Below are 23,824 nucleotides of genomic sequence, written 5' to 3' on the forward strand. Positions count from 1 at the left end.
TAGGGGAGTATGATGATAACTTGTGATGACATAAATTTTGATTAATTACAAAAAAAAAAATTAATAATTTGATTCCAATAATGCTAATTCTGTACCCAATAAGGCAACAAGCACTTTCTTTTACCCCATATCAATGAAATCATATTATCCAACAGTGGCTCACATCAGAGGCAAATGTAATGGAGAAAAAGAATCCAGTCCCCTTCTTCTGTAAAATGAGATTTATTTAGCAATCCTGAAGAGAGTTGCCATTTCGAGAGACACAAGTTCTATCACCTCTGTGAAGTGCTAAAGTTATTATTTTTAAGCACGCCCTGAAACTATATTACACAACCTAATGTCATTTACATTTTACACACTAAGTGGATCTTAGAATAAAGTGAAATTTGAAAGGGTCACAAACAATATTTAAACTTGAGACTTCAGTAGTAAGAAGATCTCTATAAAATAATTCTTGCTGTGAAAATCCAGAAAGTAATTTATAAAATACTTGAAAAGATACAACATTTTATAACCCCTAATGGAGTCTCATGCAACTTCATTATCCTTTTCAACAGAAGACGAAAAAAACTACAAAATGTAGAGGTGCAAAATTGCAGCTGATTATTTCTGCAGTATGAATAAATAAGTTCATGCATATGTGCAATGAAATGTTGCCATATTCAATTTCTCTCCATGAAATTCAATTTTGCATGCAGTTCACTGTGAATTGAATGTTTGAAAACCAATTACATTGTATCCACTAAGAAAAGTTCTTAAGTCAAGGCAATTAAAAGAAGGTGGAAACCCAAATATCACTCTTTGGTTAGAAGATCAGTTGGAGTTTTAAATCTTTGACCATCCATATTCATCTCCAGGTTTCTCTCTTTTGATTCGAATTTCTTTATTTTCAATCAATTTCTTAAAAATTAAGATATGCTACAAGGAACACTCAACCAAGAATTTTGGGCATTAATATTTGTAATAAATTACTCAGTGTATCACTGATATTACACATCAAGTTTCTTTAAATTATTGTTTCATTTGGGGGGAAGAGGGGAACTGGTGAAGATTGCCTGCATGCATCATTTGTGCCACTTCATTGACTTTTGTGATACCTGGCCTCTGGTCTGGGTCAGATTTAATACACCGGCTCACTAAATCACGCAACTGCAACAATGCACACAAAATTATCTCAATTAGTAAAAGAAAAATATAAAGCATTTTGTCAGGCTTTCCTGACAGCTCAACACCACCCATTTATACTCCTGAATGGAGCAAAGAACAGTGACAATTAATTGTCCTGCCCTGGGATACAACACAATACCCCAGCCAGGTCCTCTCCACCCCAAGTCCAGCTTGCAAACTGTTCGGTTCATGCATCTCCAACACACCATATTTCATACTTTGGCAAAAAGAAAAGTTTGCCAAGAAAGGAGTTCAACTGTACAAAACATGCTAACTTGTATTACCTTTTCAGAGTAATGTTCTGCTGGCAAAGGGGGGTAATCACAAGATTCTATCTTCTTACACAGTGAATACAGGTTCATTTTGTCACCATAGAAAGGTGACTGGAGGGCAGCCATCTATCAAAGCAATTTGTACAAAGAAGACCACAAATTATTTTATGATAACACTTTCTCTCTGATTAACACCTTGCATAAACTATTATTCAACTCATGCTATGTCGACATTGCCAAATAATACCCTCAAAGATAATTTGACAGCATTCTCTTCACCCTCTGGTATCCTAAGCCAGTGTTACTAACCTCATATAAAAGACAACCCAGAGACCAAATATCAGACTTGAAATTATATCCAGTTTCATGTATCCTCTCTGGCGACATGTAATAAGGTGTCCCCACTGACAATGAAAAATCACATCAGTATCTAAAAGATTCTACCAGTTTTGCTGGCTAACTTGTGCATTCCCACTAACATGAGTATTATATTGCTATCACTACAACAGCCAAGCTCGTGGCTATTGTTTATTGTTATTTTGTACATGTATTAATGTTCAACTTGCACAAAGGCTGGGAACTTGTGACAGTGTATCACTGCTACTTTAATCCTGCAAATTTGAGTTCAGCATGGGTTTCCAGACTGGGTTGTTCAAGGGTTAAGATAACCCTGGGTTAGTGTGAAATTTGATTTCAGATCTGAAAGTTTTATAAGAAAATTCAGTTGAAGTCCATTTGTGTACAATTTGGTGATTAAATGTTCTTAAAAGAATAGGGGAAATTATCCCAAAATGGCTTTTAAACAGAAGAAAATAGTTACCTGGATTAGAATAAAACCCTGGGTTAGCACTAATAAGCCTTGCAACAACTGGGCCCTGGTTGTGTGGATTTGTGTTATTATATCACTTCAATTGCCCTTGTAAGCCTCCAACAGAGGTACTTTGTGTCCTTGGGAGTGGACTTGTGTCAGAGCAAATGTAACTTTATCGTAATATAATGAGCCTATGTGTCTTAAGTCAAATAAATGTTATTCTCTTGGAGGCTTTGCACAGCTAAGTTAATAATATTATTATTAATAGGTATATTTTTATCACCTAAAGAATGTGCAGCAGTAGTCTTGGAACTAAAGTATCTTCCGAGACCAAGGTCACCAAGCTTTACCACACCAGATGCAGTTATAAAGACATTGGCAGGCTTGATGTCTGTAAAGAAAGTGTGTTGACATTTGAAAGGCTAGTCTCACAAAGGCCACCAGAACAGTGTCACCAAACTGACCCTTCTCTGAAGAGCCAACAAATTTTGAAACTTAATAAAGTTTATATCCTCCTGACTAGAGGCAGCATTGTGTAAAACTCAATTTGTGGGCTTGTAAGTGTTACAGTAATCAAATATTTACAGAAGTGGGAGTAACTGAGGGTGCTTATTTTTATGCTGCTGTCAATAACTGACAATTGGAAAGCTCAAGTAGGAGTCATCATGTGAACAGTCTTGATCATAGTAGGGCAGCCTCGTGGGATGGGGATTTCCCCTTGCAGAGAGCCAAGTATGCCTCAAGCTACAGTACAATCAAAGTGCTCTGTGAGCAAACTCGTGAATTGACACATGATTTTTTAGATTATGTTTAATGTTATCTGGTTTAGGGAATTTTGTGGTTGATTGTCATATCTAGAGTACGAGCAGTAGTTCAGTGTTCGCTAATGTAGCAAAGAAACAAAGTAACGTTGGGATAAGAAGGCATTACCATTGAAATGATCATGCTATTACATTTGGCAAGGTGGATGATGTCATGTGTTTTAAACGTCTATCATTTTTGTTTCTGGTTTAAGAGAAAAGGTTGGAAGTAAATGTGGGTGAAAAGTGAGATTTACTGTCTTTCGTTGTAAATATTAGAAAATCAAGGCAATACTGTCTTAATGAAAACATTAACGATTCCCTCTTTATCAAAAGAGACAAACGGGAACGAGTTTTGAGTGATATAACTAAGCTAAGCCTGCCACCGTCATTTTGGATCTCCGCCTGGGTAGATTTAAGTCACGTGCTAGGCAACGTAAAATTAATAACAAGATAGAATTTCATTTCAGGCCTATTTACCAATTTTGTGGTGTGTAACTTTCGCATTTTAGTACGTTGTATGTATGTTGAATCTTCAAATTGTCTTGAAATTCACTGAAAATCGGTAGCTAAAACTGTTTGTTTAGGTGTTATTTGATTTTCGTGTTAACTTGTTATTTCGTCAGTCGCCGGCATCTTTTGTTGCTTCACACAGGAAAAACACACACGACGAAACGTAATGATCAATTTTGTCCTCAATCTCACGCTATAACAGAAAAAGCTTTTGAACATCTGTAAACTCCGAGCGCTTCGCAGTAAGTGATATTTTCAATGAATCTTCGGATTGTTTTCAAGTTCAAGGATTGTAAATTACAATTTTATGAAAAACGAAGGTTGTTCTGTTATTTCAGTGTGAATCCTTGCATGCCTGCCAGTCGCTGGCGCCGCTTGTTGAAACTAAAACGTAAAAAAAAAACTCTTTAAAGATTATAATTGGCTTCTTTTTCACCCCACCACTATTCTTAGCAACAAAGGTCGCCATTTCGTCTTTTTATTGCTCGCCAAAAACTATCAAATGCACTCAAAAGCCTAAAATCTAAAAAAAGTTTACAGGAATCGACCAATCGAGCGAGCGAGCGAATGCCATTCCCCACATCGTACCTATAACTCGCTCTTGCGCATGCGCGCAATTCACGAGTTAAAAATGATGCAGCAGAAAGTTCAAGTGCAGTTAATAAGTTCACCAACCTCTGTGCATGACACGTCTCGAATGCATGTGCTCCAGAGCTGCAGTCAGTTGAACAAAGTATTTCCTGAAATGTCCAATGATAAAATGATAGCATTTAAAGATCTGAAATTCCAACACCAAAAACATCTAAGTTTTGTGTTAAATGTGCACATAAATGATAAGTAACATGCCAAATTCAGCCTTGGAAGTGTCAAAATTCTTTCATCTTAGATTCAGATGAGTGAGGAGCTAGTTCGATAAGAAAGATTCTCAATCATTTTGGCCACAATTACTTGAATGTTTTCTAAATAACAGCCAAAAGGCACATGTTCATTACTACCACTCTCATCAGTTTCACATGTATTCTGTCAGTCTCTGCTACCCTTCATCAACACCCACAGAAACAGTCAGCTCAAAATGCACATAACACAGTGAGTGCTACATAACAGGCAGGCAGGCAGGCAGGCTCTTTAAACGTAACTGCTCCTTTTGATGTTTACAGTCAAATATGAGGCTGGGACACTTACCAAACTGTCCTCTCTGGAATCAATCTGTCCTGTTTTTTGAAATGCTATTTTCATAAAAAATATATATCTCAATTAATTATGAATATTAACACAAGAAAACATTTATCATGGCTTCTTTTTTTTACCCTAACAAGAAGTGTTTTTAATTTGCCATGTTTTTTAAATTCCTATTGCATCTTTTTTTTTTCATGTTTTTAGGGCTTTAGTACTCACTTAAGGGAATAAATTAATTTAAAAGTTAGATCTCAAGGTATTGTTATTTGTAAAAATGCTGTAGAAACAACATTTTTGAACATGATTAGCTATAAGCAGCCAAATTTGAGAACTGTTTGGACTGTGTATGTGTCAAACTTGTTAAATGGACAAAGTTATAAGTGAAGTAAGGCTCATGGCTGTATAATTCTGAGTGTTATCCTGTTCAGGTGGTAATCAGTAAAATTTACCACCCAAAGTGCTCCTTACTACTGCTGAAAATTTCTTGAAAAGTCAGCAAGTAAAAGGAATGCTCCACCAGTTAATTGCTTAAAAAGTAAGGGAGAACACAGGTACCCTGTGTATCCACAGTACAGATAATTACATCCATTTTCTCAAGGAAAAAAGTCAACCGGTATGTTTTATCAACAGAGACATTTAAGTGAAGGTATTTTGTCAAATGCCATTTCAAATACAGTCTTAACTAATTAGTAACAGTACTTTGTGCCATCCAATTCTATCTGTTAATCATTTGTATGATTAAAGACTGGATTGGCTGACATGCAATCCTGTTATCAATATCAATAATATAAATACCAGTACATGTACATGTACATGTGAAAGTTGTACCATACAGAGAATTGTTTTCCATTTTCCCAAGTAAACAAAGGCCAGCATAAAAATGTTTCCCATTGCAAACTTAAATGTGACAAAAATTTGAAGAAATATTGCTCTTTGTTATTGCAAAATGACATGAGTTGCAGGTGAGTATCTTTATACCAACTTTTGCAAGAAAGTTCAATGAAATTTCAAAAGAACAAGAAATGAAATTCTGCAATTTCTGTTTGTATTACTTTTGCGCAATACTGTGTATGTGTAAGTCATACCTTTATCATTCTTGATAAATCTCCTGCATCTGCTAATTCTAATACTATAACAAGCTATGGAGAGTGCAATAAAAAAGTAAGATTATTTGACTCTTACATGATTGAGTAAGGAATAATCAGATACAAAAATTGTAATCTGATTTTCTACCTTTTTTTCTTTAAGACTAAAACTGAAATACAACTACCTCTTGTTCTCATGCACTTCTAGTGCTGATCTATCATGCACACATTTTACTTTAGGAAAGGAACAATAAGCTCAGAGCTGCACACTACAAGTTTTATTGACACACAGGACACAAAAAGAATCAATATACAACAACATACCTCATTATTCTCTATAAAAGAAGCCAAATATTTGATAACATTGGGATGGTTTAATTGCTGAAAGAAGAAAACCAAGGGTATCAAATTTGTGCACAAGAAGGTACATTTAAGTAATTTTAGACAATGATGGACATTATTTTCTGATTAAGTTAAAGAGCATTCTAAACCTAAGGGAGTGAAGTGGTATGTTCCTCGAGAAATTTTAAATTCTGAATTCATGTCTCCCAAGTGACCCTTTTCCTGCATTCTAAGGTCTTCATTCGTGTTACTTCATTATTCTTTGAAGGCAACCAACTTGGACCAGTCAGTTGTCTGAATCTTATGATATTGTGAACAAGCTGTAGGCAGCCAGTAGGCCCACTACATGTGGTAGGTCTACCTACTACCCTGCTATGGTTTTGAAGTTGCAAGAAGAGTAATGTGGGAAACTAGAATTTTCATGCCACTGAATTTTGAAACCCTTAGAAGAGTAATGTTGGAAACTAGAGTTTCCATGCTGAATTTTGTGTTCCACAAACAAACTAATGTGTTGGAGTAATAAGGTGTTCTTAACCCTAATATGTAGAATTTATGCATTTCCTACCTAAACTTGTTATGTCAAATTAATGCTGATTTAGCCACAGACACCCTTAAAGCCCTCAAACAGGAACAAAACCATCAACAAAGTCAACCCACACTTTACAAAGCGTATGAAGAATCAAATATATTCATGTGAAGCAATGCTCTGGACAAAATGTTTACCTGAAGTAACTTTATCTCCTTTATACAATCTTGTCTTGCTTTTGCATCCATCATTTCAAAGATCTCAAGAAGATAACATTAAAAATAAATTTATATGAAAACCAGAAATATCAGTTAGAACTGGATGAGAAGTTGGAATATAAATTAAATATGCCAAAATTAATAAGTACACTACAATAAATTGTACACAACTATTTTAAAATTCCCTTGTCAAGGAGTTAAGATGGAGGTATTAACAGATTTTCAGGAATAGCATGAAAATAACTTGCCAAAATCATTTTACTTGACTAGATCTCAAAAACATATTCTTTTCCCTTACCATCCATAAAATTTTGACAAGTTTGACATCATGTTCGGCATGCAAAAATGAAATAACTAATCAGAACATTATTGTTGTACAAAGGTCTAATAATTTATTGATAAGAAGGACTTCTCTTCCAAAATTTACTCTTAACAAAGCAAAAAGTATTGATAATCATAACAAACAGGTGGCAAATTGGTTTGTTTATTTAGCAGCTTGTTTTCAATTTGGAAAATTCTCCTGTTTCAAAAAATTTAGAATTAATAAAAACAATATCAGTTGAGTGTAAGGGAGATGTTAACAAATGGACCATCTGCAAGTGCATTAAATTCTAGTCCACCTGCAACAACTAACCTAACCAGAGTAGAGTAGAGGTTGGGACAAGCCAGTTAATAATATAGTTCACACTTAATCTTAGAATAATTAATTCAGTGGGAATATTCTTATTGAACATTCCACTACAAGTAACACTTTTTTTGTGTGTGCATATAATGCCTTCAGTTTTCAATTCATAATAAGTAGGCACAGTTCAAAACTCGTCGGTTGACAATAGATGTATGCAAATTTCTAATGTTATCTCTAAGCAAACAAATTGCACCTGGCTTCCGTGTTACTATCTTTAGATAAGTTTTCTCCTTTCTCTTCATTGTTTTTCTGTTGCATGATGCACCTTGGTTCAATAACTTCCCTTCACTCAGTTAAAGGGTGTATTTGGGGCAAACGAAAGCCATTATTTATGTGCTATGCATGTAGGAAGAGGTTGCCATCTCAAAAAGTGGCCCCCGTCGTGCAAACTCGAAGCCGATTCTTTGCCAGAGTAATGAAACTTGTTTACATTAAAACACAGCAAAATTTACTTTCAGACAAATGACAACCTATGCATGCAACGACTAAACTCACTTCACAAGCAATTATCGCGAAATTCTCTTGAACTGAATCGAATTCTTCAGTCGCCAAGCACAGCAAACCAATTACCTGTGCGTATGAGGCCCAAAAATCCCCCCATCATGAACTGAAACCGTAGTTAAGAATTATTCGCGGGCTAAGCATGAGCTCTGACTCTCAACATCATCGATCGAATTTTAAGCTCACCTGTATTTTCTTGAGTGCAACTATGGAGTTGTCTAGGAGACATCGAGCCTTGTAAACCACACTAAACTGTCCTTTTCCGATTTTCTTCTCAATTTCAAAATTCTTCTGACTAGTATATTGCAGGCCAACTGCTTGGCCACTATCAGTAGACATACTATCGCCATTTCCTTCCTCCATTGCAGCCATACTAATCGGTTTTTTAATTTAACAGGTTAAGCGAGCTAACGGTATGATCACTGATTTTCAGTAATCTTGTCGGCAATCAGGCGAGGTCTTCTCCTGCGGGAAAACGGAAGAAAAATATCACAAATTGTGACGCCTTCAAACACAACAGCTATCTACTTGCAAACAAAGATCGATAACGATAATTCCACAGCGACTGATGAGGTCTTACATGATTCGATAAATGTAAACTTCAATCGATTTTGCATAAATTTAGACGACTGCTGCAAATGGGAACAAGACTTTCGAAGTAATTACTAATAGTATAAAATCGAACCTCGTTGGAGGACACAAAGTGAAATTCTAGAACAGGTCACGAATTCACAGTTTCTTACCAACCAACGACAACTTGAGAAAATTAATCGAATATTTCCCCACCTTAAATACAGAGAACTTACTACCATGGAATTCAGTCAACCAGGAAAACACTTTGCAAATGACAACAGCCATAAGCTAGCACGTACCGTAAACCTCACACTGTTTGGAGACCTTCGGGCCACCTGCAACGAGATCCACAAAGTCTTAAAACATCATAAAACAGTGATCGTCAGTAAAATGAAACCTGGTGAGCTTAAAACGTTCTTGATAGCAGGCAAAATTTAATATTCAACAAAGTTAAAAGCTTGCGAGTAACTCACACTGGACAAGCGAAGAGTTCAAATTTACAGTCGGAACTACTCAATCGAGACAAGACTTACCTTGCGAACAACAATTGTTAAAAGCTCTGCATATCAAACTTAAGTAGCTTAACACTTAAATGGCGAATGTCCACGCAAAATCTCTCGATAAATTCCACCAAGACAAGCGCTACAAAGGGTCAATTGTCGAAACGCTGCTATGGTCGTACTCGGAAGTGGCCCATAATTCAGTTCGCGTTGACTACGCCAAGCAGACACACCGCAGGCAGCGCACGGAAAGGAGATATTTTGAACACACAACTCTCCCGTAAGGAATTTTAATTGATCGAGAAAAACCATTATTTTTTCCGCTTTCGCTTTCGTAATTTATAATATCCTTACCGGAAAAGACGAAATATAAACAAGAGAGGCCACTCATGATATCGTAGAAAAAAAACCACAATCATTTTTGGAATTCAAATTTGACTTTCCAAATCCGCGTTTAGTAAGACAACTGGAAAGTCCCGAGGCTTATTTTTTTAAATCCGACTATTCTACCAAAGAAGATCAAATTCGCTGGTTGAAAGAAAAGCAGTTTATTTTGATAAATATTCGTGAGTGAAATTACCTTTGTCTTGCACGGCTTTGAACTTCTATTGAAGCGAATCAAATCAATAAATCATCGGCTTATCGCTCACTTATTCATGAAATCAAAGAGGAAACACAATGAGTTTTTCAGTATTCACTCTCTTCCGCTCCAAAAAATTTCTTTTCCCGATGGCATTGATCGTCTTGCCTTTTATTTCTTCCTCGTCTTAAGACGTTTCCTCGTTAGGTTAGCATGACAAAGCGAGCAGAATATTCGACTTATAATAGAAATGAAAACGTTATCATCAAGGGTCAACGAGGAAATAAAAGAAACTGGGGTTGCCAGACCTATTAGCCGCTTTTGCTAAACCAGCATTTCCTTTCCTAGTTTTTCTTGGCAGAGTTGACCAGAAAAGGATAATCTTTTACCCTCGTCCAAAAACTGACAAGCTCATATTAGAATCATAGCAAGGTGACCCAGTGTCAAGGACTAACCGTGATTGGCTAAACAGAAATTCTACTCCAGCACGTTTCCCCTGATACGCGTGGTTAGCAAGCTGTCGTCGTTAATTTATGTAACGAATAATTTCCATTTTGGACGTGCGAGCTTGCATGTTAGATCAAAAAGGGCTTTCAAGAGAAGAGGAAAAGAGGAAAACAGAGGTTTTACGGACAATCCTTTGAAATGACCGTTGATACTGAACTTTTTAAAGAAAAGAGAATCGATACCATACAGAATTTCCTGAGACAGCAGTAGTATTTTGCAGTCTGTTCAACCTCGATCTTTTACTCTATGCCTCCTTCTGCACGGGGTGCTCGACATTAGTGAAGAACTTTTCTGCAACCCCTACCTGCATGCGAGCAGCGTATGATGCCAATATGATGGGATAATGGTTATATATCTATGACATTCGAACAGGTTTCCGTTTCGGTAAAATGCAGCGTTCCAGTTGAGAGTTTGGGAGCATCTTATTCTCGCAGCTCACGCTTGATGGAAACAAGAGCAAGTTTACGGAGGACAGCGTTTATTACGTTTAGAAATCCATGACTGTGTGGAGTCTGGGTACGAGACTAAGCATTAACAGACAACAAAATTGCCGAAGGTAATCCAGAATTGCATTGGTTTTTCTGCACTACACTCTATGATTGGTCTTTGAAACTCGCGCCATCCTCCCGACCAATCCGATCCTGCACTGAAATCAATCACGCCTGGATCACCCTCGATTTCCCGCGTTTTCCAGCGTTTAAGTGAGGTAGTTCAAAAGTCTATACAATTTCTTATCGACTCAAACTGCGTTGGCGTTTTGTCAAAGCCAAAATTCTTGCAAGTAGACACCCACTTCACGTTTTGGGACGGATTTTATCGAAAAACATGCTGATTTCGTCAGTACAATCACTCAATTTTCCCGAATTAAACTAATTTCTATTAAATAGCTCTATTGTCTCAAGGCTTGATTTGGACGTACATCAATGATTATCTGTGAAACCAAGTTTGCCAAAGCTACAGTTACTAAGGCAATATCGTCATATTTGGCTGTATGGGCCCTTAGAGGGTGGATCCAAATCCCATATTTTCCCAACGGTTTTTTCCCATCCTTAACTGTTCAGAAATTCGGTAAATTGTATCTTTACGTAATAACACAATGCTTACAGTAAATTAAAAAGAAAGAGGTTCCCAAGGCAAAATAACAGAGTCATGTATATACCATTTAAAAGGGAAAATATAACAATGGATTTAATATTCAAATCAGTTTGGGCTGTTCTCAAGAAATGTCCTTTAACTTTTGATCAGAAATCGCCCGATCAATCACTTTCAGATCTCTCAACTATCTGTGTATGGTGCGACGAGATAAGCGCAATGTTGAGTACATCATGATCGGTTAGAATCAGATCTAAGCTCTGGGATGGATCTGTTGACCTTCGTTGTGCAGTAAAGTCTCCACTGATGAAGAGCCTTGCTTCTTTGTTCTCACGGTTTCATGTAATTGGTAGGTGCATCCAATACCCCACAGTGACAGGCCTCTACATGATAAAACAAAACAAAAACCTAATCAGCGTAAAGGGATTTTCCATGTGTTCCTGAGTAAGATTTACCTCGAGAAATTAAGCCTAATAAACGAATAGGGAGCAGCCTTGTGTTTAATACGATCTCCTTTTCTAACCTTGTAAAATTCGCAAACAAGACTGACTCGCTAGGCTGCGGATGCAATCTCACCATGCTTTCATCAACAGAAAATAATATTGCATTGTAATATTATAAGTTTGAAGTACTGTAGTATCGTAGTATTGAAGTTTTGTAGGTTGTAACGTTTTAATTAAGCAAAATGAAGAAATTATGAAAAAAAGTCTCTCCCTAGGTGGGATAGTGGGGTTTCCCAAACATCTCGTTTAGATATACGTTCATGACAGGACGGAAAAACGCGTGGACTGTAAGTACCTCCCGTTGTCCCATACAAAGCCTTAGAAAACTTTTCTAAGGCTTTGTATGGAACAACGGGAGGTACTTACAGTGCATGCATTATCCGTCCTGTCATGCTGACTGGGCACGAGGCCAAGATGGCTGGATTTTGGTTGAATTCCTTTTTGCGTTTTCCAAAAAAAAGGAAGAAATAACGAGGCGAACATCAAGCCATATTGACCGAACAAACTTTGTCAATAAAGGATTTATAATTTAGCACAAAATTTCGCTTTATCAAGAATGAATAGTGACTAGAGCCGGGAAAGAAAGACAACTGTGTTTGTGGGGCAATAAATCCATGAGACTCGTTTATGTCTTCTTTGTTCTGACTGTCTTCTGCCGCTTTTTGCGACCCCATCGCTGGCATTGTCCAGAAAAGTAAGAACTCTGTTAGTCTACTACAAGCAATTTTTTTTAAAATTTCCTGCCCGGGATCAAAGCCATCTTCCCCGCTCGGGTAGCCAATCAGAATCATCAATTTATCTGTAGCGCCCACGGCCGCTACTGATAATTCTCGTATCCAGCTGCTAACTGGTTACAATTTAAACGATGGGTGAAGAGAAGCACTGTGAGAGAAAATTGTCAGACCTAGCAAATCTGCTAGTCGTTTAGGATTCGGCTTGTTTACTTTAAAATATATGAGGTCAAACTATTTCCTATCACTTTCATTTCCCGTCATTCTGTTCACTTCTTCATTCTCTGTTGACCCGTCAGCTGTTACTTGCAATCTGTAACGAAGCTGGCGACTTGAATATAATACTTGAAATAAAACAACTGTGAAACTTACCTCAGCTTGTCAAATTGCGCTCACCGTAATTTTACGATAAATTGCATTTAAATGCTTGCTTTCTGTCGCTGAGTAGTATATATTCCTACGCCAGTAAAAAGTGCGTAATAAAGAAGTTCTGTGAATCATATTGATAACAAAGTTTCCAATGCTTCGAAAATTCTCAGCTTCTTACCTAGGCAGGATTTTATTATTCTAAATTATTCATTACCCGTTCAGAAGGTAAGCAGAGCAAACCTCTCGCATTCATCTCTGCGACTTGATAAATAAACGTTTCAGTCATTTCAATTCTAAAGCTTTGAGGGGTGAAAGCTCTTTCACAATATATCTTTAATCTAAAAAAAGCAGGTTTAACGCAAGATGGATCAACGTTTTTCTTTTGTATCTTTCTCTTCTTGAAACGAAACTTTAAACAAAATAATCTAAACCAATGATTGCACTGTTTACCTATGTGCAGAGCCTTGGATACGGATAGCTGACAATTACTTTTAAAATAGTTTTTTTTCCAGCTGTCGCAGTATTACCAAAGACAATTAGATAAATTTTAGTTAACGTTGTGTTTTAAATCGTAAAAACTTAACATGCGTGTTTTTACGTGTATCAAACTTTATTTCAAAAGAAAAGTGACAAGGACAAGCTGCCTAATGACGCTTTTTTGCACAATTTTAAAAAAACTCATCAAATGTCGTTCTTTATGTTTTCCTGGGGACTTTGAGGTCTTCGAAGACAAAGCATGTAATTCTGTCTTAAAATCAAATCTAATTGCATGGCGAAAACTTAAGTTGTAACTAAGACTTCTGGCAATTAATATTTTATTAAGGTCCAAGGTAATGTTTGTATAAAGTGTCTCCTTTAAAATGATCCTCGAAAATGAAGCATTTGCAATTCACGTTGAAGACGATCTATGAAGGACCCATTTGGCTTGAAATCTTCAGCTGAGTATGATAGAAGTTTGACAATTTTAAAGAATTTTCAGACAATATAGGTGGATTTGGGGAAAGACGTTAATTTTTTTTAATTCTCTGCTGCCCCTCCATCGTTTTAAAAAGCCAGCGACGTGAAATTGTATAGACAATGAAAAAAAAATCATCGTGAGTTTTTAGCCCATCAAATGTTATAATTTCACTGTGAATTGGGGAGTTGTTTTCAGTTTTCTATTAGCTTTTTCTTTCTATGCCAATAACGTATTAGTAAATTGCGAAACATTGAATTTCTGCCCAGTCCTCAATTAACTTCGACAGAAATATAAATAGCATAGTTAGTCCTCAAGAATATAGCACTGTTCCTTTCTGAATTTCTTAACTTTTTTAAGGGTTGTCAGTCTGTTATTACATGAAGGTACAAAAATGGCCATAAGAAACATAAGTATGAGTAGTGATCCAAGTGACAATGCACTTCTTTTTCTATTTACAAATTTTTCTTCAGAGTTATGGAGGCCACAACATAACCGACGTTTTGGAACACAGAGATAGTCAGTATACTTGCGGTTCGGCAATGTCTCTCAGACTCGCGTTTGTCGCAAACCCAATAGCATTCAGCAAAGCAGTTTACATTTTTGCCGGATTGTGTTTTGCATGGCTCGCTCGTTCAGAAGGTGAGCGGAGTTGAATTTTGTCAGCCCTCCTTCCCTCTCAAGTATCAGTTGGTGTACATGTATATTTCGGGAAAAGTATATGACAATTCTATTTTGCTATGTTCAAACTCCTGCTATAGGAAGTGATAACACATTTTTCCATATCTGCAGGCTTTCAAATACATGATATTGTCTTGCAATGTCATCAAATATAATGCATCAAACACAGAATCTCTTGAATGTGAATTCATATCAAGACTGTCAACAAAGCTTGATCTAAAGATTAAAAAGACGCACATTGTTTTTTTTTAAATCAAACTGGTACTTACTAATATTGACGATTGTGGACAACGGACCAGTGATTTCAATATTCACAATTGCAAATGGATGAATTAATGATTGTGCTTAGAAAAGTGATAAATATTGCCTCTTCTTTGTTCATAAAATTGTTCCAAAATGAAGACGAAATTGAGCATTTAATGTTCCTTCTGCTGTGAAAAATATCATCGAATTTATCATTTTATGAAATATGTTTTAAAGGCTTCTCTAGTTTCAAAAAAAAGGATAACAAATGAAAAGAGGTTGAGTCAAAAACAAACTTAGGAGTGTGGCATAAAATAATAATTAAGAATTCTGTCAATTAATATTTTATCAAGGTCCTCCCAATAAATTTTGTTTAAGGTTGTTTTTTTTTAGCGAAGCTCACTAGAATAAAACGAATATGAGGCGTGGAAAACTTCGATCATTTTTTAATTGGCATCCATAAATAACGTGAATCTGGAGATGTAGTAACAACGACTCGCTAATATCAGTAGCATATATTAACCGTAAAAGTGTATCGTTGATCCCAAGCAAGACAACCCAAAAGTCCCATTTACTCTATGCTTTGGAGGCTTTTGTTTTCAGTCTCATTGGGAACCAATGCCGTTGCTAAAAGGGACTTGATGTGGCCATCAGTCAAACTTCCTTCAAATTTATATACCTTAGGAGACAAAGTGTATTCTTGAGTCTTAAAAATCACCAAATGTACTTTAAAGGTTTTTTTAACCCTGTCTTTCAATAAAGCAGCCCAGTTAGAGATGTCGTAGCCTTCACTATGCAAACTCGAGATTTTATTAGCAGCTAATTGCCCACGGGCAAAATTGAGTGACGAGTCTCTTTTAAAAATTGGCTCGCTCTATTGCAAAAATACAAGGTTTATATTTGGCGAAATTTAATCGAACACGAGAGAGCAAAAAATAACTGTCATTCTGTCATAACGATAATTGCCACTTAACTTGTGCTGATTGACAGTTTGCATAAGGATATCAGTTAACTTTTGAAACTAATAATAAACACAAAATGACCACCAAGTTCACTCTTTCTTGGCCCTGGTTAGCGATTGGTTTGCTGAGAGTCAAATATGGAATACCCGGCTGTCAAAAGTTGACAAGCATTGAGCGCATTTCAGTCAATTGAGTGTCGTAAACCGATGAAAAGCCAAAATAAGTACAATGGCCAAGCAGAGCATGGATAAAATCATAGCGAGTAAGTAGGCACTCCTAGTAAAAAAAGCAAAATGCATGAAGGGCAGGAAAACGCATGAGGCGAAATCGCAATTTGTTTTAACGTTGTTCCTGATTGGCAGAGAGGAAGATGCAAGTTTTCTTGACAAATTGCACAGCGTGTTGAAACAAAGCAGTCACGGATTACTTTCGCGACTCACCTCACTCTAATAAGTTACCTAACAATTCAATTATCCTTTAAGAAATATTCTACTTCAGGGACAACTGCCTTTAACCCATAACAGTGCATCTAATAAGATAAGCATCTAATTTTTACTAACAGTATCACCCTTGAATCAAATATTAAGGTCATGAGAATAGAAGAAATGATCGTAAACTTAAGAAGCTCTTGATTGTTAAAGAAATTCTCCTTTAAGTACCTCAGGAAATGTAGAGAGAACAGTTTGGAGAACTTGCATACTGATGTTAAGGTGTAAAAGGTTACATGTCTGATCGAAAGAAGTACATTGTAATTTGTGAATTTTTATTTTCAGGGCAGATATAAAGTAAACCGTTCGACGAATATAATTTTCTTTAAATCATTGAATCAGATTCTTGCAGGATTCTGAAGTTCACCGAGCCCATGGCGGACAACGCGTTACGAAATCACGTTATACAGTTGGTACAAGTTAATGATAAAGATCAGTGTGAACTACTCTGTTATCTGGAGCAGATGTGCCTGTCTTTCAATTTTGGATCGGGGAATTGTGAACTTAGTAACTCAGATCATAATCAACATCCGGCAGATTTGGTTTCCAGGATAGGTTTCTCGTATCATCCAACAGCTGTAAGTGTACTTACATACATACACACAAGCGTTTGACTTGGTGCAAAAGCAATTTCACTAACTCGTCAATCAAACTCGTAGGGTAAACACAACTGACAAGGTTCAAACTTGTAATCTTGTGATAAGCACAACTGATAAGGTTCACTCTTGTAATTTTGTGGCTGAGCTCTCATGTACTAAATGAGTAGTTTAAAAGAATGATCAATAAGCACTGACACATTTTGTTGCTCGAACCACCGTCATAATTTTAAATAAACATTATGACACCTACACAAATGAACGATAAGACAAGGCCATACCGCGGGTGTACTGGTTTAGCTGAGTTGAGAAAGTGAATGATCTAGAATGAGAACTTGAATGAGAAAAGGGAAATATCCTTTACGGTGGTTATGCCGTGTCAGTTCACATTTGTTATCCTGATTCCGATGTGCGAGAACATGGTTTACCGAAAAAAGCATTCAGCTCACATTCCTACTGGTGATTCACCTACGCTGGTACGTGGTTTAAGTACTGTTCGAACACGCATTTTCAGATGCTTTCATATCATTAACACATAATAAAACCTTCAAAATATAACATCAAATAAACGTGATAAAAGCTGAAAAAGAAGTAAGCAGATCGTCTAATTTTTCCGAAAAGCAAGCCTCGCCGTGAAATTAATCATTTTGTGAGTTTAAGGTCACGCCCATCGGTTTTCGATTTAAAAAAAATTGTTCGAATCATTCTTTTCCATCGACAGATACTTTGCAGCGGCTTACTTTGTCCACCAGCTTCATCCTGTTTACCAAATCACCAAGGAAACCTTCGTTGTGTTTGTCCTGCTGACTGGCCTAATGCAACTAATTGTGAAAGAGGTGCGCTGTTTCGAATGCAATATATCAGGAACTTTTACGAATCACAAATGGGGAAGGTTCGGATTGATAAGACATACTCGTTCCAACAAGATTTCGTATTTACTCTTCGATCTTAATTTTCTCACGGCTTCCGACTAAGTTTGTGGGGCGATTTTTCACTTTTCAAAGGCTTGTTTTCTTCGCCGATGAATGATATCTTGTCTTGCTGTTAGTTAAAATCGTGAAATAGTTTTACTATTATGCATTTATGCTACAAATATGTAACTATCATCATTACAACTATTAGCCACATCAATACGTTTATCCCCAATACTTATTTCATCATCATCAGCGTCATCACCATTGCTATTGTCTTACGTTTGCACTAACATCTAATAAATGCAAGAAATCCATTGATCGAAAAGAAAACTTTCCGTATGATGACCAGGGCTGGGTCCGAAAGAGAAAACACAATCTGCATCGGGACAATTTCTGAGTTAGCCATGAATAGGGAATAATCTAAATAGTTTGTCACTGATTCGTGTTTCTCTACATAATACAAGTGCCTTCACTCTTCCATATGGTAGTTCATCCTATTTCTATCCGATTTAGATGCTGATGAATGTAGCTCTGGATCACATTACTGCTCCTGCTTATTGTAATGACACCGTGGGCTCATCCAGTTGCACCTGTAAGAGAGGATTCTCGGACGCATTGTTCTTATTACACCGACATCAATAATGTCAGACAAACAACAAAATAAATTTCAAACTTTTCCTGGCCGGAAAATGGGGATAAATTTTTATGCAAAGGCTTCTGGGGAAAATCGCTTTTCACTTTTCAAAAATAAAGAAGTAAAACGTGCTTTCGTGAATTTTTTATTCCTTATTTTATCCAATGTAGATGCCGATGAATGTTCCCTTGAAACGCATGACTGTTCCGCTGACGCGTATTGTAATGACACCGTGGGCTCTTTTAAGTGTACTTGTCGGACAGGATTCACAGGAGACGGCAGAAAATGTCAAAGTAAGATTCCAATCATTGTTCCTATTTTTGGTCACGCTACGTGACATCAATCATTATCTATAACATTTTTTTCATTATCGATGTCGATGAATGCTCCCTTGGAAAACATAACTGCTCCGCTGACGCGTTTTGTAATGACAACTTGGGCTCATTCACTTGCACTTGTGTGTTGGGATTCTCAGGCGATGGCAGAACATGTCAAAGTAAGATCCATTTAAATTTTATTATTTTCCAGTCAAAAAAAATCAGTCTTATTAGATATGAAATAGTCCGTAAAATATTAAATGATCAGAATAATTTTTCCATACTTTTACTCCCGTAGATAACTGAAATGAAATCTACATAGATATTCAAGTGCAACAGGCTTTCAAGATGTAGTTTCTACAGGTTTTTTGTTGTTGTCAATTTAGATGTTGATGAATGCACCCTTGGAACACATAACTGCTCTACTGACGCGTTTTGCTTTGACACCGTGGGCTCATATAATTGCACATGTAGGATAGGATTCACAGGCGATGGCAGAACATGCCAAAGTAAGATGGATTTCATTCTTCTCGTTTCTTGATTTCAATACACTGATACCAGTAACCAAAGGATAGTTAAACATAATTCTTAAAATTTTCTGTGTCAACCAAAATCATCCAGAAAAGTCCCAAGAAGTAAAACTCATCAACAATAATATCAATAATAATAATAAAAGTACAACAATAATAATAATAAACCTTGCTGTTGGCATTGTCAACTAGATGTCAGTTTTTCAATCTTGAAAATCTCAACCGTCTCTGCATTATAACATTTCCAAAACAAGAATTATTCCTATCAGCGAGATCGACGAAGAAAAAGTTGGCTGTATACTAGCCAGACCGAGTTTTCCACTCGACGCCTCGTAAGCTACCAGTACCGATCAATATGTTTTCTTTCCGCAGCGACCAATGAGTGTGTTGCGGAAAACAATTCATGTCACGAGGACGCCGTGTGCACAGACACCGAAGACGGCTACAACTGCACGTGCAGTCAGGATATGATAGGGAACGGATCCTTATGCTTGGGTTAGTCGTATCACGATAATTTACAATGGTAATGGACCTAGTGGAGTCCAATTCCATCCATAATTATACGAGTGATTAACAAAATCGGACGACCGCAAAGCAGGAGTCTGATTTGTTAACCACTCGTATGATCACAGACAGAATTGGACGACACGAAGTCCTGTTACCAATTAATCATGATCCATGATCCATGCTGTTCTCTGTACATTTCTTACAGTACTTTAAAGGAAATTTCTCTAACAAGCCTAGTGAAGAGCTTCTTGAGTTCACTATCATTTCTTCTATTATAGGATTTCCTTTTTACTGGACACTAAATGGATCTGATCCGTTCATAAGGTAAGACGATGAAACAAATCCGGAAACGGCGCGGTGGGAAAACGCTTTCTTTCCCCTTCATTATTATACTCAAAGGAAACATCTTGTCGTTTCCTCCAGTTCTGTTTAAAAACAGAACCATCTCGAGTAGCTAATTTCCAGCTCATTAGGACTCAGGCTGGTTTGTTGTGTATGATTTTGGAATATCACTGTTAAAAATGTTAATAATCACTAAGAAAGTTGCCTATTTGCGATAGGATTTTCTCGCGCTCACTCACATGCAAAAAGGACATATTTGGTTTTCTTAGATAAAAGAAAGACATTACATTAAAAGGAGTTTGCAGCACAAACATGGCTGTTTTTGTAAAATATTTCAAACTAACAATCTTTTAACGGGGGAAAAATTTTCGTTATAATTTGCGATTATTTCAAATCTAGCACACACCTGATACACGTACAAACTTCCGCCGATACAATTACACTTTATATCGTTAAAAAACAATATCCTACCACGCGTTGAAAAATTTACAGATTTCAGAGACGAAAATTCTGTCTAATCCGTATTATCTCGAATGGTTAAAATGGCGTGAATATCATGCAGGTTATTGTCCATGACCTACACCAGAAATGCATTATAACCAAATGATTACCACTAAAAATGACCTAAACCCATTTCATTTCCATCTCGCGGACAGCTTGTACAATGGTGCCACCTACAAAAGTATTAATGGAACGACAGCCCTGTATTTGGATGGACGTTCATACGCAGAAACTCCAGCACTCCCAATCCAGACCACCAGCTTCAGTATCCTGTGCTGGATGAAAGTTTTAAACCTTCCTGCGGATGTTATAAACATTTACTCTGATTGGTCTTCACCCCACCAGTTCAGGTTTGGCATGATACAAAACAATTTGTGCGCCAACCTCCGCCGAGATTTTCCTAAATCCTCAAATATTGTTTACTTCTGTAGAGGGTGAGTATCATACAACACACTGATCAGTTCATATTTTTATAAAAAGGATCAATCAGCCTTTTCAGTTTCTTGCCCTTTTTCTTGTTCTGTTTTTTTTTTCTCTAAATTCTGGAGCAGGGCGGTAAGAAAATAAATATAATTTGCGGAAATATTTTGTTGATAAGAAAAGACCGGCGACGAACAACTTTTGTAGCTCACATAAACAAAAAATTCCATACTAGAAACGGACTCTTTTTGAGCTCTTTACCGTGGCCAGAAAAGTATAAAAAAAGGTCAATACGGGAAAAAGAGAGAGAGGATAAAATCAAACTCACTGACTAGTGAGTATTTCTTCTGCTTAATATGGACGCTTTTCATTGTTTGTAAAAACTGTTCAACTCTGAACGGCTGAGAAAAATTATATTCAGTATTTCATGAATCAACATTAACATTTATAATTTTCTTTCCTTCCGTAAGGCATATCCACCTGAACAAATGGATGCACGTTGCATTCACATGGAGTCGCGAAGGACTTATCGGAAGACTGTACATAGACGGATTGGAAGTAGGCAAAGAAAGAGTTCGTGGGTCAACTACTAATTTAGATCTCAACCCCACTGGCCACTCAGTGTTTGACATCGGGCTCAAACGGGATTCCTCGTTTCAACATACTTTCCACGGATTTCTAAGGAATCTCATGGTTTTTGATGTGGCAATAACTGGATTAGAAGTGAAGGAAATTTTTACAGACGGTTACACGGCAGCTTAACAATACAAGCAATAACAACTGAAAAAAGAAAAAAAAAAAAAAAAAAAACGGACAAGAACTTCCGAAACTAACGACATGTACAGTGTCTTTCAATACAAGGTCGGTTGAATAACAGTGGTCTAGCAACGCTAAAATCTGATAGTTCACGGCCTCTCTCCGCTTTCATCAGATTAATTCATACTTAGTAGATCAGTAACTATTTCATTTCTATTTGAGATTCTGCCTTGATTTTATTTAACATTTTCTCTTTATCAACTGGCTCACCTCTTAACAAATCTCCTCTAAACGAAGTGCAGGAAAGAAGTCCGGAAAAAAAATTTGTACAAAACTTCGATGCGGTTTCTTTACATCTTTTCTGTTTACAACAGATAGTACTAAGAGGTAATTGTTGAAGAAACCTTTCCAAACGCTGGAAGGTTACTTAATACGATAAGATGCTGGAATAGGCACCGGAAAGTGTTAACTAATTAGCGATTTGAGGGCCTTGGAGAGAGAATAAAAAATTTGCCACCAGTTCGGCCTGAAAAAATCTAAATAGATACCTTTGGTTACGTTTAAGCTCAAAAATGCTTTTTAATCATAAAATGAATGTGTCATCTCATTAACTTCATAAAGAGACCTGTAACAAAATGCAGAAGTTCAAAATGGACACGATGTTGTTAATGTACCTCTCCTCAACACGAATGTTGAAAGTGTTAAACTAGAAATTATGGCTAATAAAAAAACGTGTGTAAACCAGAGTGTTCGATGAATATTCTTAAAAAAAAAAAGCGTTGCCAAAACTGGCGCTAACATCAACCAACAAAGAACTTGAAAAGTAGTGAATTTTGTTAAAAAAAAAAACCTAACTAACACCCATTTTACAACATCTCCTATTTCGAAGGGCACCGGGCTATTTTCACTCGTCACGAGTTTTCAGCAACAACTTGCCCCATTTAGTTTAATAGTAACCTTATGAGTCGGATAACCGTGCAACAAGAATCAAATTTGACGGTATAATTATTGTTGAGGAATTGTTTTAAACGCGTTGAAATACGACGAGTTATTTCTTTGTAAATAACCTGCTCAAGTAGATGGCACACAAAACGTTTTTTGCTACAGTGCTATGGTTTACAATCAGGGAGCGTTTGCAAGACCGGTCAAAGAGTAATTCGCACAGGTTAAAAAGAGTAAGCGGCCCTTTCCAAAGAGTCGTTCCTCATTTTAATCATTTATGGGATGTCCTATCTATATCAATCAGAAAAAAGAAAGCTGAACTAGATCATTTACTTTTCCTTTCAAGTTGCGACGATGGCCAGGTTGATTTGAGTCAAACATTTATCTATGAATCAGTAGGGTTCTTTACATATCACTTTTGTACAAATTATAGGAAAAAGTTCAGGAAATAATTTAATAGAAAGCCCTCGGCAGTTTTGTCAGATCTTTCCTGTTTACAGTATCGTAAATCATATGAGGAAACTAATTCTTAGAGAAAACTTTGCAAGCGCTGGAAGGTAACCTGAGATGATAAGATACCACGATGAGTGTTAAGCAGAAAATCTGAAATTATGTTACGTGGCCTACCTCAAATGTCCTTTGATAATTTTTCATTCAAACAATGGTTTCATAATAAATTCAGCAATTCAAATTTTTCTAACAAAGACCTGTGGATTCACAAGTTGAAAGGAAACATTTTGACTCAATTATTATAACTCAAGAGCTTTTGAACGATGTTTAAACTGTTACATTTCTTTCGCACGAATAAAGGATTTGTGTTACCTCGATTAACTAGTCATTCTGTTAATTTAAGGAAAATTAAAGACAAATGAATTAAATTATAACACAGAATGCTTATAGTTGTTCTGTTGATGAGGACTCTAGAAACTTATTGCAATTAAAAGGTTAACGGGTTGAATGGTTATGCAATTCCAAACTTCTCTGAAAGTTGTTTAAAACAGTTTTGATATCTTAGATCTCAAATCTATTGAATAAGTATTTTTCTTATTTGCAATATCTAGAGATGTTTTAGATAGCTTCAAGGC

At 36.5% G+C, this 23,824-nt stretch overlaps 2 protein-coding genes across 8 annotated transcripts; one reads left to right on the forward strand and one right to left on the reverse strand.

The window, feature by feature from the left end:
* Positions 1–206: 206 nt before the first annotated feature.
* On the reverse strand, positions 207–10,747 carry LOC113673813 (serine/threonine-protein kinase Nek7). Of its 6 annotated transcripts, none has more exons than XM_027190262.2 (12): positions 10,561–10,747; positions 8,969–9,004; positions 8,283–8,561; positions 6,890–6,952; positions 6,149–6,205; positions 5,825–5,878; positions 4,746–4,789; positions 4,239–4,303; positions 2,534–2,641; positions 1,749–1,843; positions 1,452–1,565; positions 207–1,149 (listed from the first exon to the last, which is right to left on the reverse strand). In XM_027190262.2, the coding sequence occupies exons 3-12, from the start codon at positions 8,466–8,468 to the stop codon at positions 1,012–1,014; spliced, it is 924 nt and encodes a 307-aa protein (XP_027046063.1). In that variant the 5' UTR covers positions 8,469–8,561; positions 8,969–9,004; positions 10,561–10,747; the 3' UTR covers positions 207–1,011. The 6 variants fall into 6 exon arrangements, with proteins under 6 accessions (XP_027046063.1, XP_089059132.1, XP_089059128.1 ...); XM_089203006.1 differs by having other exon boundaries at positions 8,283–8,558; positions 10,561–10,729; XM_089203002.1 differs by lacking the exon at positions 10,561–10,747 and adding an exon at positions 9,203–9,730 and having other exon boundaries at positions 8,283–8,558.
* A 3,034-nt stretch (positions 10,748–13,781) lies between these two features.
* LOC113673814 (uncharacterized) lies at positions 13,782–22,522 on the forward strand. Of its 2 annotated transcripts, XM_089202985.1 has the most exons (10): positions 13,782–13,893; positions 14,380–14,548; positions 16,623–16,858; positions 17,598–17,712; positions 18,595–18,717; positions 19,128–19,250; positions 19,644–19,766; positions 20,057–20,102; positions 20,777–21,055; positions 21,512–22,522. In XM_089202985.1, the coding sequence occupies exons 2-10, from the start codon at positions 14,449–14,451 to the stop codon at positions 21,801–21,803; spliced, it is 1,437 nt and encodes a 478-aa protein (XP_089059111.1). In that variant the 5' UTR covers positions 13,782–13,893; positions 14,380–14,448; the 3' UTR covers positions 21,804–22,522. The 2 variants fall into 2 exon arrangements, with proteins under 2 accessions (XP_089059111.1, XP_089059110.1); XM_089202984.1 differs by lacking the exon at positions 13,782–13,893 and having other exon boundaries at positions 14,228–14,548.
* Positions 22,523–23,824: the final 1,302 nt, after the last annotated feature.

This window comes from Pocillopora damicornis, chromosome 4, assembly GCF_964200805.1.
Source record: "Pocillopora damicornis chromosome 4, jaPocDami1.2, whole genome shotgun sequence".
NCBI lineage: Eukaryota > Metazoa > Cnidaria > Anthozoa > Scleractinia > Pocilloporidae > Pocillopora > Pocillopora damicornis.

Bases quoted from the DNA above. Each gene is read 5' to 3' on its own strand.
- LOC113673813 (XM_027190262.2), bottom strand. From the start codon at position 8,468: ATGGCTGCAATGGAGGAAGGAAATGGCGATAGTATGTCTACTGATAGT. The intron at 5,879-6,148 runs GTATGTTGTTGT...CACTCTCCATAG, and splicing joins CTTTTATAGAGAATAATGAG to CTTGTTATAGTATTAGAATT. The intron at 1,150-1,451 runs GTAATACAAGTT...GCATTGTTGCAG, and splicing joins CAGAACATTACTCTGAAAAG to TTGCGTGATTTAGTGAGCCG.
- LOC113673814 (XM_089202984.1), top strand. From the start codon at position 14,344: ATGCACTTCTTTTTCTATTTACAAATTTTTCTTCAGAGTTATGGAGGC. The intron at 16,859-17,597 runs GTAAGTGTACTT...TTCCATCGACAG, and splicing joins TCTCGTATCATCCAACAGCT to ATACTTTGCAGCGGCTTACT. The intron at 20,103-20,776 runs GTAAGACGATGA...TCTCGCGGACAG, and splicing joins GGATCTGATCCGTTCATAAG to CTTGTACAATGGTGCCACCT.